This window comes from Clarias gariepinus, chromosome 22 (assembly GCF_024256425.1).
Source record: "Clarias gariepinus isolate MV-2021 ecotype Netherlands chromosome 22, CGAR_prim_01v2, whole genome shotgun sequence".
NCBI lineage: Eukaryota > Metazoa > Chordata > Actinopteri > Siluriformes > Clariidae > Clarias > Clarias gariepinus.
Window position 1 is genome coordinate 24,222,007 of NC_071121.1, and position 17,320 is coordinate 24,239,326.

The 17,320-nt window shown below is 37.4% G+C and overlaps 1 protein-coding gene across 1 annotated transcript in view; it reads left to right on the forward strand.

The window, feature by feature from the left end:
• Positions 1 to 14,411, forward strand: part of calcrl2 (calcitonin receptor-like 2) — a 30,239-nt gene extending 15,828 nt beyond the window's left edge. The window contains exons 2-13 of the mRNA XM_053481892.1: positions 3,123 to 3,225; positions 4,072 to 4,237; positions 5,952 to 6,059; positions 6,176 to 6,288; positions 6,911 to 7,002; positions 7,543 to 7,666; positions 7,780 to 7,933; positions 9,545 to 9,605; positions 10,440 to 10,503; positions 11,097 to 11,315; positions 11,789 to 11,830; positions 11,954 to 14,411. Of these exons, the coding sequence (XP_053337867.1) occupies positions 3,172 to 3,225; positions 4,072 to 4,237; positions 5,952 to 6,059; positions 6,176 to 6,288; positions 6,911 to 7,002; positions 7,543 to 7,666; positions 7,780 to 7,933; positions 9,545 to 9,605; positions 10,440 to 10,503; positions 11,097 to 11,315; positions 11,789 to 11,830; positions 11,954 to 12,226 (1,470 nt within the window). The 5' untranslated portion in view covers positions 3,123 to 3,171 and the 3' untranslated portion in view covers positions 12,227 to 14,411. The remainder of the gene's footprint in view (positions 1 to 3,122; positions 3,226 to 4,071; positions 4,238 to 5,951; positions 6,060 to 6,175; positions 6,289 to 6,910; positions 7,003 to 7,542; positions 7,667 to 7,779; positions 7,934 to 9,544; positions 9,606 to 10,439; positions 10,504 to 11,096; positions 11,316 to 11,788; positions 11,831 to 11,953) is intronic.
• Positions 14,412 to 17,320: the final 2,909 nt, after the last annotated feature.

Sequence of the window (17,320 nt, forward strand, 5' to 3'; positions counted from 1 at the left end):
TCACGAACATCTTCTATGTACAAACACAACAACTGTACAGTTTTATTACATGTATAGATTTTTCTTATTCAGTATACCGTATAAGACATTCCTAACATGTAACTCTGTATAACTCTGAAAAAAACCTACACGGCCATGAATACGATACACAAGAAAAAATGATGTCGAGTTTTTTCTGTCTGTTCTGAAAAGAAATGATTTTTAGTCTGAAAAGCTGTTATTCATGTGCACACCGGAGAGTTGTGGGCATATAAGGGGAAAAGGTTTTTACGTAAATCTCTCTATTATGCTTGGCATTTGGAGTATTATAAGCAAACAGCAGAATGCTTTTAAGGAGTAATTACCACAACATGTCCTTGAGGCCTCAGTATTTCAATTTCCCTGGGAAATTAAATAAATAAATAAATAAAAACGTTTGAGTCATTGTATGTGTCCCGTTCACATTTAATTGAAAAGAAAGTTGAGGGAAAAGTGAATGAGAACAGCTTTAGAGTTCTGCGGAGCGGCCCATGATGACTCTCGTGCGCATGTGGCACTGACCGGGGGTTTGTCCACGTTGTGTGATATCTTCTTTAAAATGTCGATTGAAGAGGCTATGAAGGCTGTTTCTGGTAAATTAGTCATTGAACCATGTATAAATAGAAACATGCTGTTATAGCGGACATGGGAAATTAGTTCCCACCCTGAGGGGTTTTATTTTCATGTAACAGCATTTAGTGCTGGGGATATGAGCTCAAGTCAGTGTCCTGATTAACTGAACATTTTACCTGATTATGATGATGATTATGAATATGATGAGAAGGATTTCGTATTGATCCCTTATAGTTCACTGTATAAAAGTGGGATTTTTTTTCCTACACATAATGGGAAAAATATTAACAGAATTAACTTCCAGTATTGTGCAAAACTCTTAGACACATTCAAATTAGTGCTGCAGAGCCAGGATGTCTTCTTAAACGTTTTAACTATTTTAACGTTTATTAGTTGTTTTTACAGACATTGTTGTATATGGGCAGCTGATGCTTTGTGTATGTATACTCAGCAAAAAAAGAAACGTCCCTTTTCCAGGACTCTGTATTTCAACAATAATGTTGTAAAAATCCAAATAACTTCATTGTAAAGGGTTTAAACAAGGTTTTCCATGCATGTTCAATTAACCATAATCAATCAATTAACATGCACCTGTGGAATGGTCGTTAAGACCTTAACAGCTTACAGAAAGTAGGCATTTAAGGTCACAATTCTAAAAACGCAGGACACTAAAGAGACTTGTCTACCGACTGTAAAAAAACACCCAAAGAAAGATGCCCAGGGTCCCTGCTCATCTGTGTGAACGTGCATTAGGCATGCTGCAGGGAGGCATGAGGACCGCTGATGTGGCTAGGGCGATAAATCGCCATGTCCGCACCGTGAGACGCCTAAGACGGCGCTACAGGGAGACAGGAAGGACAGCTGATCATCCTCGCAGTGGAAGACCACGTGTAACAACACCTGCACAGGATGGGTACATCCGAATATCACACCTGCGTGACAGGTACAGGATGGCCACAACAACTGCCCGAGTCAGTTATATATAACAAATATAACAGTGCTTAGTGTATTGCGGTCCCTGATTATGTTTATTTGAACATTATTGAATGTTTATACATTCAAAAACATTAATTAATGAAACAAAGGCAGTAACTGGTTTGATAAGTCTTTGCTTATAACGGTTCAGTGTGTGCGGTTTGATAAGGACATGAGTTGCTTAGTTTTACTGAACGTCCTGCAGAACCAGCCTCGCCTACTTGTTTTTTCACACAACAAAAAAAAAAGTTTTCTTTTTGTTTGCATTTTGTTGGGCTGAAAAGTGGTCTTTTAAATAATTTGCTTTTTTTTTTTTTCGCCCTACAATTCTTTTCTTGTAAGGTTAAATTTTTTTTGCTGGAATAATAATGCTAACTAAAAACAACAACAACAAAAATAAATGTTAACTGGATGTTGATTTCGATACATTTCTGTTTAATTGCTGATTTTTACCGGTATGCTTTTATTATTTTAGCAATCCTGCAGATGTATTAATACTTTAAGAAGAAATATCATAGTTTAATGTTAGAAGGAACATCATAAAACATTGAACTTGCTCTATAAAAATCAGTGTGTAGTCACTTCCTCACCAGCTTTCCTCTCCAACTTAATAAAACAACTAAAATTTTTCAGCTTGTCTAAACAGAAAGCACAAACTTTTCTTTTGTTCATGATAGATACTGTACACACACGGACAGAATTGTTGGTACACTTTCATTAAAGAAATGAAAACCCACATTGGTCACTAAAATTACTTGAAACTGATAAAAGTAATAATACATCATGATTTAATAAACACAGACTAATAAAAAACAGACATGCATTTTTAATTGGAATTTAACAGAATAATAAAAAACACAATCTAACAATGCTGGTGGCGGCATGGGGGCGTAGTGGTGAGCGCTGTCGCCTTGCACCTCCAGGATCTGGGTTCAAATCCTGCCCTGAGGGTCTGTGTGCATGGAATTTTCATGTTCTCCCTGTGCTTGGTGGGGTTTCCCACAATCCAAAGACCTGTAGATTAGGTGTTTCCAAATTGCCCTTTGTGTATGTGTGTGTGTGTGTGGGTGGGGTGCAATCTGTAAGGGATGTGTACCCTGCCCCGTGCCCTCAGTCTCCTGAGATAGGCTCCAGCCCCCCCGCGACCCTGTACACAGGATGAAGCGTTAAAGACGAGCGAGACAATCTTCAGCTTCATATTCCTGCGACTACAGCTTTAAATATTATTAAGACGTTTATGGACCAGGGAACTGTAGCCAAGCCCCTTTGGCAATTTACGTCAGATTAAAAAAAAAAAAAACACAAATGGTAACCAAAGAGCCAAAGACAACTTCCAAAGAGATTCAAGGTGAACTCCAAGGTCAAGGAGCAAAACGTGTTTAAACAAAAGTGGACTATTGAAATCACTTTTCAGTAACAGTGTCCGATTTGCATTAGTTGATGTTCATTAAGTGATTGTTTATTTCAGTTTCAGGGTGTTTAAGGGACCATTGTGGACACTGACAAATTCGTCCGTATCAGCTTATTAACGTGATGAATGTCTTTTGTTTCCACAGAGGACTGATGAGCTGTTGCGCCCCCTTTCACTGCCTCTTGTAGTGCATCATGGGAAAACACCCAACATTCCTACTGCTGTTTCTACGAATGCTCACCGCTGAGGTGTGTGTGTGTGTGTCCTGAAAATTTGCCTGCAAAAAGAGCCAAGCATTGTTTAATCATAATAAATGAAAAATGAAAGGAATATAATATTAATTATAGCATGAAGAGAAATGCCATATTTGCATTTTTTTTTATAAGACTAAATTATTCAGTTTAAATAAGCATTCAGATCGATCACTTGGTACTCTGTCAACGTAAATATTAACTTAAATGCTAAATAAAAGCGTTAGCAACAAAAACCGTTTATGAAGAGATAAAAATGTATTCAACTTTAAATGGGCTCTTTTAATGTTTTTTTTTCTATAACAAGAAATTATCGATATGCATAAATATTATCCGGTGTTCTTGTACTCTTGCTTCTCTGTCTGAAATGTATTTTTTATTATTATTTTAAAAAGGCAGTGATTTAATAGAAAAAATAATCTTTAGCTGTTCTCAAAACACCCATACTGAGATAAACTTCAGAAATGTTCCAGGCTTTAGAAGTCAGAAATTAGAGAATATAAATCAATTTTCATATCTTTAATCTTATTTGAATTGAATTGATAACAAAATTAATAATAATATAAAGGTTTATCTGTCTTGCATGCGAATTTAAAAAAGATTATATATAAAATAAAATAAATAAAAAAAAAACATTCTTTCAGCCTTTCACATCAAGTGGTTGCTTGGATCCCCAAATCAACAACCTCGAGCCTTAGCCTTAGTATCATGTCTAAATGCAACCAATCAGTTCTGTATCCATAACACCATAACAGCATATCTGCTGGCATATAAGACTAAAAGATCAGTGTAGGACAGTGTGTGACGATGTGTGTGACAGCGTGTGTGTGACTCCCTTTGCAGTTGTGTCAGACCGAGGATGTGATAGCGACGACTACGATACCGATGGAGGAAGTGACGAACAACCCAGTATCCTTAACCACTGTGAGGGTGTCGAGGGTGCAGATCCTCACAGCTCAGTTTGAGTGTTACCTCAAAATACTACACGACCCTCCACGCACAGAGCAAGGTCAGACACACACATGCACGCACAGTTCTAGAAAAAGAAACAGAAAATACAGGGCCTTGTGTTTATTCTGAATAATCTGTTTATGATCAGGGTAGAGTGCCGTAAGAAGGAAACAGCGAGTGGTGAGCGATACATTGTGCGAGAGCAGGAATCAAGGGGAAGCCTGTGCTCTCTCCTGAAAGAGAGGAAGCAGGCTTAGTCAGTGTCACTCTTGCCCGCTGCCTGACCGTCTTTGAGTTTTCTTCTCTGTCTGTGTGCGTCAGGCTTCCTTGGATTGTGTACCAGGCCCTGGTCCGAGGAAGCACATGCTCTCGCCTCTTTGTGTGTGTGTGTGTTTTTTTCTTTCTCTTTACACTTGTTGTGCTTTGGCTCTTGTGACTGCTGCACCTTTTTATGAACCCCACTGTAAACACCGCGTCCATCACTTGGAGCTCTCAGATCCTCCCTGTTTGGCTCGTAGTCCAGGGTCAGTGTGGTGAATACAGATGTTATCGGCTGAACACTCGCATGTTGTTTTAGAGCGGAGATGTGTCGAGTTTTTGTGTGATAAGTATTCTTCCGCTAAATTGATGTGACTGAATATAGCCTGATATACAAGTTGAATTTTATTTTTAATACACTCGCTCATCGTATATACCCCTTTATCCTCTATACTGGGTTGTGGCAATTCTGCCCCCTATTGGTCACTTTCACACATCTCATAAGTAAAGAAAATCCTAGAAGAGGAAAGAGAACAGAGCAAATAATATATTTTCTATCTGTTTGATTCAGTTTCATAAAAAAAGTGTTGTATATCTTATTTCATAAATATTGTTTATATTGTAAATAGTTACAATATAATTACATCTCTGTTACTAAACATTACAAAACGTGGTCTAGGTATTGGATTGAAAATTTCACTTGTATGCAGCTGTATGGATTCTTTTTTCTGTTGTCTATTTTTTTTTTTTTTTTCTTATTTATGAGTCATTATATAAGGGTGAGTCAAAAATTACCCGCACTCTGGTTATATTAAAACATTTATTCAATTCAATTCAATTTTATTTGTATAGCGCATTTAACAATTGACATTGTCGCAAAGCAGCTTGCGAAATACTTGCTAAATAATACTTCTAAGGGAAGGAAGGGAAGTTTCTTAAAGAGAATCATTACTGGTGACGAGACACGGATTCATCACTACGAGTCTGAGAGTAAACGCCAGAGGATGGAAAGGAAACATCCTCAGTCACCGAACGAGAAGAAGTTCAAAAGTCAACCATTAGCTGGAAAATTGATCAGTGCTTACAGTTTTCTGGGATACTTAAGGGCCAGAAGTATTGGAACATCATCAGGTCCGTCAGACACTTATTGAAGGGCTGAGGCTTAAACTTCATATTAAACGCGGAGAACCGCCATGCAAGGGCATTGTGATCTCACATGACGATGCACGTCCTCACACTTATGCCTAAACTATCAACACTCTGCAAAAACTTTGTTTTGAGATTTTAAAGCATACGAACGCTTGTTGACAGATGGACAAAGTGCATTGGTACATGAAGGAAAATGAAGCCTTTCTCTGAAGGTTTGTTGTAATAAATTTTTCGGCCAGAGTGCGGATAATTTTTGACTCACCCTCATGGATAAACCCGCTTTGGAGTAGACTTGTGTAGATGAATGAGTACCGAATTACTTGATTGTGTTAAACTAACATTCCACCTCGACACTGCCCCCGCAGGGCCGTACTGTAACCGCACGTGGGACGGATGGCTCTGCTGGGGAGACTCGCCTCCGGGAATCGCCATACAGGACTGTCCTAATTACTTCCAAGACTTTGACCCAACAGGTGCACCTCTAAGTTTTTTCGCTCCTTATGTCTTGACAAAAAAAATGGAATGACTGTCGTTGTTAGATGTATGAAAATTTTATGCGCCTTTTCTGATCGGATCTTCGGTTTCCCAGAAAAAGTAACCAAAGTGTGTAACGAGGATGGACAGTGGTTCCGACACCCAGAAAGCAACCGACTGTGGTCCAACTACACCCTGTGCTCGGCCTACACCAAAGAAAAACTCACGGTGGGACGATTTTTTCACGCTTCGTTGTACGCATGCATGCAGACGACAAAGTACTAAGTCGGCCATACAACATCTGGAACGACTGTTAGATCTCCTCTTATACTGTAGATAATTGATCAGAACTGTAGAGTACCGTGATAAGTTAAAAGAATGCACAGTATAGGTTATTTTATTACATTGAAGTTGGGTTGAATCGAATCATCAGAGACATTCAAACAATCACTACAGCTTCACTAAACTGTATTTAAACATGTTTAGCGTGATACATTGCCCCATTTTTTCCCACTTTACAGGGATGTGACGAGACACGGATTTCTTTTTCCCAGCAATCGCCACTAATCAGTTTCACTTCACTCAGTAATCATATCATCTTTGTTGGCGCAAACCTCCAGTCTGTAATCTACACCAATTGCAAGCATTAAAATTAGATTTCCATCTCTTTGTTCGAATTCTTCTCAACCGAACACAAAGCTGAAAAATCAAAGTAAATTATGGAGGCTGCGTCAGGAAAAGTGCCAGATGATTCGGAAAAAGACAGATGAAAATGCAGAAAGCATTAAATGATAGTGTTCTTTTTAAGTTGTTTTTTTTTCTTTTCTTTTCTTTTATCTGCCTCCTGTAGGTTGCAGTCACCATGTATTATGTGGCAGTGCTGGGTCACGTACTGTCTCTGGTATCTCTGCTTATATCCATTTTCATCTTCTCATATTTCAAGTGAGTACAGAGCATTGTGTAAGCATTGCCCGTTTACTCAAATAACTGCTCATATAGAACCCGTTTAAAGATATTCTGGTTGATTATCGCAGAGCAAAATTCATGCAAAGACAAAAAAGACAGCTATGTGCGCAATATAGCAGATATATGAGGGGCATTCAAGTCACATTCAAGGACTTTTGATTGTGCAGAATAACAGAACACGATTATGAGAGTAAAAACTCTCTTTATTTCTCTATGCAATTCCCTTGCTACACTAATTCATTCAACCCAGCATTTCACTAGTGCTTGGATTCCATCAAGGTAGACAGTACTTTGGAGCAAGATCAGAACGTTTGAAACACTGGTCCCCCAGAAAGTCCTTCAATGGAACATGTGGAAATGGCTTAGAGCTCAAGAGTCTCATCACCGTACTTGTGAAATATCATCACCAGTCTGTGTTTTGACTTGAACACCCCTCGTATATAAAAACTCTGTTAGCTAAGGTTGTTACTGTGTTGTGGATCTGTACATATTATACAATGTCTGATATCCATCCAGGTGTCTAAGCTGCCAGAGGATCTCTCTCCATAAGAACATGTTTCTGTCCTTCATCTTCAACTCCATTTTCATGATCATATGGTTAACGAATGTCATCTACAATCAGCAAATGACTTCCAACTACGTGAGTGTGTCTCAATCTGTTGACTTATTAATACAGACAGAAGCAGAATCCCTTCCTTTAAGCTATCATTTTTATCCATGTGTAATATATTTGTGTGTCATGACCGTTATCAGATTTTTTGTAATATCCTGGTGAGTCTGATGCATTACGCGTCATGCTCAACGTACTTCTGGATGCTGTGTGAAGGGATCTACTTGCACACACTCATCATCGTGGCGGTGTTTGTGGGAGAACAGCAGCTGAGCTGGTACTACCTGCTGGGCTGGGGTGAGGAGTCAAATCTATCTGATTCACTTGAGTCTGATTTACTTTTATGCTGTTTATGAGTTCATAGGATATCACCGGTTAAGCGTGAATGAGAGTATACACTCATCAGCCACTTCATTAAGTACACCTGTTTAACTATTTAACGCAAATATCTAATCGGCCAATCACATGGCAGCAGCTCAATGCATTAAGGAATGTAGACATGGTCTAGACGATTTGGTGCCATTCAAACCAAACATTAAAATGGAGAAGAAAGATGATTTAAGTTACTTTGAACATGTCAGACTTTGAAGCAGATAGGCTACAGCAGCAGAACACCAGACCGGGTGCCACTCCTGTCAGCTAAAGATCAGACAACTCAGGCTACATTTCGCAGGGGTTTCCCGAAAATTGGACAACAGAAGTTTAGAAAAACATTGCCCCGTCTGATGAGTCTCAATTTCTACTGCAACATTCAGATTTGGTATAAACAGCATAAAAGCATGGATCCATTCTGCCTTTGTATCAACGGGTCAGGCTGCTGCTGGTGGTGTATTGGTGTGGAGGAGATTTTCTTGGGATGTCTTGGCCCCACTGATGGTGTAAATACCACAGCCTACCTAAGTATTGTTGCCAATCATATGACCACACGATAATACGCCATGTCACAAAGTCATGCACAGAACAATGAGTTCACCATAGCAATAAGAGCAACACTGGTATGTCGTGGAACGGGAGAGTCACATCATGTGCAACCGACAAATCTGCAGTAACTGCATGATGCTATTTTGACAATATGGACCAAAATCTCAAAGAACTTTTTCCAGCACCTTGCTGGAAAAGCAGGTCCAACCCAGTACTAGTAAGGTGTACCTAATAAAGTGGCCAGTGGGCGTTATTACTGAGAGTGTGGAGGTGAGAAATCAGATGTTTAAGTTAAAAAAAAAAACCTTTAATCCTGTTTAATGTGGGTGCAACTCAGACTGTTGAAGTTTCCTCAGACTGGTGAGGTGAAACACAAGATTGTTTTTGTTTTGATACTGTTTGTGCTGCTTAATTTGTTCCTGTGTAATTTGACGACTACTAAACCATTGTGTGTTCTTAATAAGTTCATATTAAGGCACCAGTTCTGTTTTAATAATTACGTAATTAATGAGTCCGGGATGTTGAAAAGCCATATCGATTCACTACAGTCTCTTTCTCTTGTGGAATTTAATTGCTGTCGATTCATTATAAGTTTATAATACAGTAATAAAACACCACTACTATAGTTTCAATAACAGTGTGTAAACACACAGATCAGGGGTAAGATGGCATTTTTGATTCACTTTAAAATTATTCATCTTATGCTGATTCACCTTAATGTTGTTACTATACTGTAGGTTCGAGTTTAAGTTTTATTCACTATGTAATTAATAGATAAAGAGATGACACATCAAGTAAATCAGTCAAGATAATAAAAGCACTAGGCAATGTTAAAATGAATCTGATAGTAATATATTGCAGGGTTTTTTTCCCTTTTCCTTTTATTCTGATCACTCTCGCTCTTACACTCTCACTTCCCTCTGATTTATATTAATATTTAAAAGGCATTTATCTAATTAATTAACCAATTTCCTTTTATTTTTTTAGGATTCCCGATTATTCCAGCTGCCATTCACGCTGGGGCCCGTATGAAATATGATCATAACATGTAAATGAATTTTGCTTGTATTTATCAATATTTCTCTCTGTCTCTCTCTTTATACAAAGTGGCAGAAAAAATAATTTGCTGAATTTTTTTTTGCATATTTGTCACACTTCACTGAGTTCATCAAACAAATTTGAATATTACACAATACAGTGTGGAGACAGTGAAGCACACTAAAAGCTCCAAAAAGGCAATACGATCTAAAGAAATTCGAAGAACATATGAGAAACAAAGCAACTTACGTGTATCAGACTGGAAATGGTTACCAAGCCATTTTTAAGGCTTTGGCACTCAAGTGAACCCATTGAAGGACACTATACACAAAAGACAAACCTTAGAACAGTGCTGAACCCTCCCAGTAATGACCATTCATCCAAAATTACTCCCAAGAGCACAAGAACAACTCAACCAGAATCCATAAAAGAATTCAGAACAACATTTCAACAACTGCAGGCCTCAATTTGAAACAGTTACGGTCAGTTTTCATCATCCTGCAATAAGAAGGAGACTGAGCAAAAATGGCAGCTGCTGAGCAAAAAGCAACTGCTGTCCAAAAAAAAAAACATTTTGGGCTTTTGGGCAAATATTGTGTGATTGGATGAGACAAATGTGTCTTTTTACATCCAGCGTAAAGCATTCCCTTTCCCACATTTGTAAACTGCATTTTTTTATTTACTCACGTTATCATTGTGTAATAATTTTTTTTTGATGATCTGAATCATTTGACAAATATGCAAAAGAAATATAAAAATCAGGAAGAGGCAAATCCTTTTTTTACAGCACTGCTTTTCAAACATTTGCACTTATGAATTTTGTTTTTACTTGTGATGTTTTCAGGTGCTGGATAAGCAACTCGAACCTACTCTACATCATCCATGGCCCAATCCATGTCGCCCTGGTGGTGAGTGCTGTACTGATATCCAGTACTATGCAGTCTTTAGCTTCCCCTCATTTCTACATATAAAATAAAATAAAGTAAAATTGTGTAGATTGAATTAAAGTAATCGAAACAAATGTTTTACTATGACAGGCTGCAAAGCACCTAAAGATACAATAAAAAAATAGGTTGTTTATGTAAAAATCTCAGCAGCAGCCTCATTTTCCCTCTCGTCTGTTCCAACCGCTCAGCATTCAGCATCACCAGTATGGTGTACCAATCGCTCTCTCTCTCTCTCTCTCTCTCTCTCTCTCATGAATCAATGTTTCACAATGTTACAGTTGTTGAAACTAATCAGTCACAGGGACTTTACTGAAAATAAACTAAAATGACTAAAATGATTGTCCTTCAATAACCCTGAAGAACTATTCCTCAAGAAAGTTTGGCTCTTTGGACATGGAAGGGGGTATCAAGACTTTTGCTGACTTAAGTAAAATCTTCATATCGGATTGGTTCCACCTGAGAATTTAATTCAAGAGATTCCTTAAAATGACGAAAGTGTGGTTTTAATCAGGTACTTGGGTACAAATTGCACCATGAACATTGTCTCCATACAGGTGAACCTCTTCTTCCTGTTGAACATAGTGCGTGTTCTGATCACAAAGCTGAAAGTGACCCACAGGACCGAGTCCAGTGCCTATATGAAGGCTGTGCGTGCCACCCTCATCTTGGTGCCCCTCATGGGTGCTCACTACATCCTTATGCCCCTTCAGCCTGGGGGCAAACTTGCTTCGGCCGTGTACGAGTTCTTCATGAACATCCTCACGCATTTCCAGGTTGGTCCTGGTCTGATTTACAGACCTTACTAAGACCTTACGAATCTATTCTTTATACATGTTTATCATAACCTAGCCATAAAAAGCATGCTTTCGGTTATTTGATAGATGAGCTGTGATGAAGTTTATTTGATTGCTCGCATGCTTAGGCATGTTGTTGTAATCTGTTGTAAAATGATCCCTCAGGCATATGACTCATGATGATAAGGAAATTAAACCTACTCTTTTTAAAATGTAATGGCTTATAGAGGAATTTAATTCAAGTTATTCCATATTTCAAAGACAGGGGTTCACATTATGATTATTAACGGATAATTTGCCACATTGTGGCCTTATTAATATAATATGAACTGAAATAATGAAATGTCATAAGTGTCATTCTTAAATCTAATCTAATCAGTGTGTCAGAGCTTATTTGTCTTCATACTGTAGCTGCACATTTCTGACTCACGGCACCGTTTCTCTTTCTACAGGGCTTTCTAGTTGCCATCATCTTATGTTTTGGAAATGGAGAGGTACTATGTTTGATGTTTGATGAAGTTGAGAACGTTACGCTCCACCTGAGTTAGAACATCTAGAGTATCTCAGAAATGTTTGTGAATACTGTTCTGACAAACTCTCTATATGTCCCCCTCCAGGTGCACTCAGCTATAAGGCGTAAGCTTGCGCAGTACCGGGTCCAATGTCGGCAGCGCCTGGTGACGACTGACTCTCACTCTCACAACTACCAGACCAACTCCTCGATCATCGAGTGCAGTCGAGGAACCCTTAGTCTGGAACATGTGCCGCCCCACGTGGACGAGGACAAAGCGTACATGGCCATGTTCGTCCTGAATGGACACAGCAATGGTAATCGCCGTTTTAGCGAGGAAGATCATAAACTCAATGTTCTGGAGTCATCAATGATCTGACACTAAACGGGAAAGAGACTTTTTCTTCATTGTTAAGCTCTTTTAAAGAAACACGTCAACCTGAATGTGAACAGTGGTTTCGAAAATGGTGGTTAGTATAGTTTTGTTATACTAACTGGTCCAAAATAACGTCCTTCCTTCCATCGATTTCATAACACTGTAATAAAGCAACGAGAATGTACTGAAGATCCAGAGCTCCTGAGTGAAGTCTAAGGTTTTACCTTTTTTTTTTTACTCGAGCTAAAATGTTAAAGATACCAGAACGGTCTGGGAATCCAAGAGTGCGTTGACCTTTGAGTGGGAAATTTTTATCTAGTTCATTTCTGTCTGCTACCTTTTGTGACTGGCTAATTATAACAGGGGCATTTAGCACCCTCCTGAACATGTAAAGCAGTTCAGGTGATTTATGTGGTAATTTTAATAGAGATTTACAAATCAGTAGCACAAAACTTTTTATTAGTATTTTTCCCATTCATAAGAAGAGGTAAAGAACAGCAATCCACTATTTGTCTTATTGACTTTTGCAAAACAAACACTTTTATTTGGTGTATAGCTATGATTGGTGTCTCAATGGTAGGTTTCTTACCTGCCATGGGAAAGGCTCGGGTTCAATTCCCTCTTAGTGGCCAAACCCTAGCCACTGGAGAGCAGTGCCGGTCCCAAGCCCAGATAAAATGGGAGAGTTGCGTCCAGAAAGCCATCTGGTGTAAAACCTGTACCAGGTTGTGTGCGGATTGCAAGCCTCGTGCAATGCGATTTCAGGTAGAATGTATAAATTCCATTGTCCAGCTAGCAAATCTGTTTCTTAGCTAGCTTGCTACTTATTAATTGGCACTTTCTTGCAGTAGTTATAAGCATTTCCTTATTTTCTTTTACCCAGTATTGGTTCTTTTCAGTTTGCCAACTTTAAACGGATTTTATTTACTTCTTAGTCAGACACTGCTTTAGCTACAGTAAGAAAGCAGGAAAGCCTTGTTATAGCATGTAATAGCCTTGATATAGCAGTCTGAATTTATAAATACTATGGCTAAACCGCAAAAGTTACCACCACTGTGATTAGCTTGTATGTATCAAGTCTCTTTTTATAATCTGTCTGCAAATAATGCTAGCACAAATCATAATTCGCAATTTATTATAAAGAGACGCTAGCTATAGCTATAGCCTTAGCGTTTTGTGAGGACAGAGCTAGAACTCCACATTCGTAGAATTTTTCCGATAGGAATTGACACATGAAGGTTCCAGTTGAAGTTTGTTGAAAAAGGAAAAAGTTTGCTCACTGTATCTAACTATCTCAGTATAGTGTGTCTTTTTTACTTTTTAGCCCAATCAGCTGCTTTCTTTGCTGCCAGATCATAGGACTTAGCAGCCCATTGGAGCTTTGATTTGTGCTAGTCAATGAATTTCATGATTCGTCCAGCTCGCAGATTGTTAGCTTGGTGCGATACAGTGAGATCTCAATGATTGCACATTTAGCAACTTTCTTTTCTTCTGTATAAATTGTCTGGGAAAAGGGGAAAAAGACATTGTGCGTTTCATCTAACCCCAAATATCGGATAGAAAGGGGAATTCCAGCTGGTTGCCAGTAAATTCACCTACTGGTTTTTTTTTCTGCAGACTGACCCACATGGAGAAAACAATTAAGGGAAGTTGGAGTGTTTGTTCAAGCACTGAAAACATTTGAAATTTGTAATTATTTCTTAAATATGTGTATATACATTTGTAAATAGGTGTTCTTTGTGTTTTTGACCTAAGGCCTTCTCTTATTCTTAGCGGAGGCTTTTTTCCCCCCTTTTTCTTTCTAGAATTATATTATAGTGAGTTTTGGAAAAATGTATTATTTGCATATATCTAGCTCATGATTAGATTTTTTTGACTGAAACATTCCTTTTAAATCTCCTGTGTGTGAATAACTGTCATTTCTCAATTTGTGTAAAGGACTGTTGTTGTTGTTGTTGTTGTTGTTATTATTGTTATTAAGAGCACAATAAATGTTATTGCACTGGATCATTTTTTTTTCAGTTACACTCACTCTTTACAGGTTTTTTTGTACAGGAAAAGTCACCTAAAGTGTAATGTATTAGGTATGAATTCTTACTTTTATAAAAAAATATTATATACTTGTTAAGCACTATTAATAAATAATATTTATGTAGAAAAAGGTGATACATTTGTGAGACCTATTTGCAATCAACAGTGCAAATAATTTTTTTTTTTTCATGTGACATGTGCCAAGATTTTATAGTTAAAAATGAAGGACAAATTATATATTTAAAAATGTCCTTACAGTCATCTTGCTTTTAACTTTTAAAATTAATAAAATACTATACAATGTTCCATTGGGACACAATTAATATTCTGCTTAACATTTGGTACAGCACGTTTTAAGCTATAATATTGTATTAAAATGCATCAAATGTCACCTAATTGAGCTGTCTCTACCATTTGGTTGAGGTGTGCTTTGCTAGAAAGTATAAGTTATATTTAATGTAGTAGATACTAACCTATACTAAATATCAATGTCTTTAAAGAGTATAACTTTTTACAATTTCGTTGTAGCATAACATGAGAAGTAAAGTTTATGAGATTTATTATGATTTTATTTAAGAGGCCTATTCTGGGCTCTGTTTAAAAATTAGATAGATGTTCAATCGTCAAATTCAATTTTTAACAATAACGTAAACGCTACAGACTTTTTTTTTTTTTTTTTTTTAAATAATGTCCATTGTACAAAAATGGGGCCAGGGGTAGCTCAGTGGTTAAGGCATTGGACTACGGTTCGGAAGATCCTAGGTTCAAACCCCACAACCACCAAGTTGCCACTGTTGGGCCCATGAGCAAGGCCCTTAACCCTCAACTGCTCAGATGTGTACTGAGATAAAAAAAAAAAATAAAAAAAAGTCGCTCTGGATAAGAGCGTCTGCCAAATGACTAAATGTAAATGTAAATAGACAAATGTTATATGAGCGATGTCGCAAATTATTATTATTCGGGCCCAAGCACTACGACCTTAACATGAGGAGTCATGGCTATTACGTCATCATCACTCTAATAGTGCTGATGACATATTGTGTGTGAAGGACCCAATTGTTCGCCAAGGACTATGACATCAATCCTATGTTGTCATAATGTGGTCAGGGCACTAATAATAAGGGGCTCTCCTATTCTGTCTATTCTAAAATTATACCATAATATAACTGTATTGGTATGTCCACTTTTAAAGTGTCCACTGTGCCCACTGCCTGCATTTAGGTGGCGATGGCGTAGGATGGGCCTGCTGACCGTTATTTGCTATAGTTAACTATAGTTGTTGTTTTTTTTCCAGGATCTGGAGCTTTTGGGGGGTTCTTAAATTATTAAAAAGTCAAGAAAATCATCACAGAGTTTGGAATCTGATGCCATTAGGACAACTGAGCGGCTAGGGCTCAGGTGGCACAGGGCCCTTACATGAGATTTTGTATAATGCTTTTAACAATTGATATTGTCCCAACACAATAAAAGAAAATTATGGAAATGTATATGAAATGTGAAAAATGTCTATGAACCAAAATAATTAGATAGTCCTTGATGAGCAAGCCGAGGGCGATACTCAAGGAAAGACTCACTGAGGTGGCAATAGGAGATAGAACCCTTGAGAGTAACCAGACTCAACAGGGAACCCACCCTCATTTGGGTAATACCGTATGACAGAAATTGTTCTGCAGAAATACACACTTGCACATCCGCACATGAAACCCAGTACACATTTAAAGTTCTTTGATCTGAACAACTTTCGCATTGCATCTCATGGGTTCTACTCATGAGGAAGTCAGTTATTTTGGGTCACTTGCAAAATGCACCCAATGGAATTTGATATAAATGTTTAGATCATATCATGCTTGAAGACATTATTGTGGGAAGTAGATGGCATTGAATGTTGGCTTGGCATAAAAACTATGATGTCATACATGAATTCCTTCCCTGTTTTGTTTGCACTGTTCCATAGACCAGTGGCCATGCTGCTGATAAGCCCAGTTCACGCTTTAAAAGGGAGGAGGTCACGTCCGGGTATTTTCTAGAGAAACCTAGAGAAACTTAGAAGATTGAATCTGCCAGAAAAAAGATAAATAATGAGCTTAACCAATTAAATAATTAATATATGTTAAATATGATATTAATTTGTATATATTTATTTATATTTATTTATTTTTTAATATTTTTTTAACTCTGAAATATTTTAGCCTCACATCAGGATAAAGCTGCTCAGTTTTCAGTAAAATATCATCAATTATATTTATTTTTATCTTAATTTAAATTATGTTAATGACTAAAAAAAAAAAGGTTATGGAGTATATATTGTAATGTGTTTGTATATTTATGCAGTTCATTAAATGCTTGATTAGAGCCGGAGAACAATAATTTGCACACAGAGCTGCCATCAAGGACAGGAAACAGCTTTTCATTTATTCAAACAAGAAACCTTGAAGCTATTCAAAAGCACATAAATAGTTTAATTATACACCTTATCATGTCATTAAAATTTCCATGTTTCTGTATATTTAAGGCCCATAACATGTTACATCTATAAAGAAACTCTGCAGTAATGATGCCACCGCTGTCATTGCACTGACCACATCAAAATTAACATTTCTATATTTCTATCAAGATGGAAAATAATTTAAAAAACAAACAATACATATTCATATAAATAAATGTTTTAATGGCTTTTAGTACCATGAATGTACTATAGGTACATAACACTCTTTTTACACTTTACATGGCCTCGGGAAGGTAAAAAAATATTTAGAAGAACTCATCCCACACATCACACTATTTGTCTGAACTCCTGCCCTCAGCCAGGTGTTACAGCTCAGTTCGAACAAAAACAATCAGCCAGTTAAATCGCTTCTACTCAAAAGCTATTGTTATACTGGACACCAGTCTCAAATAGATGCAATAACTATCATTACTTTTGTTTCAAACAAGTGCAATAATTATCATTATCTATGGTTACAAATTATACTGAACACCAGTCTGAATATGTGCAATAACTGTCATTACAATGTTTATCAATGTTTATGTTTACAAGAACATGTGGCACTATGTATGTGTAAGTAT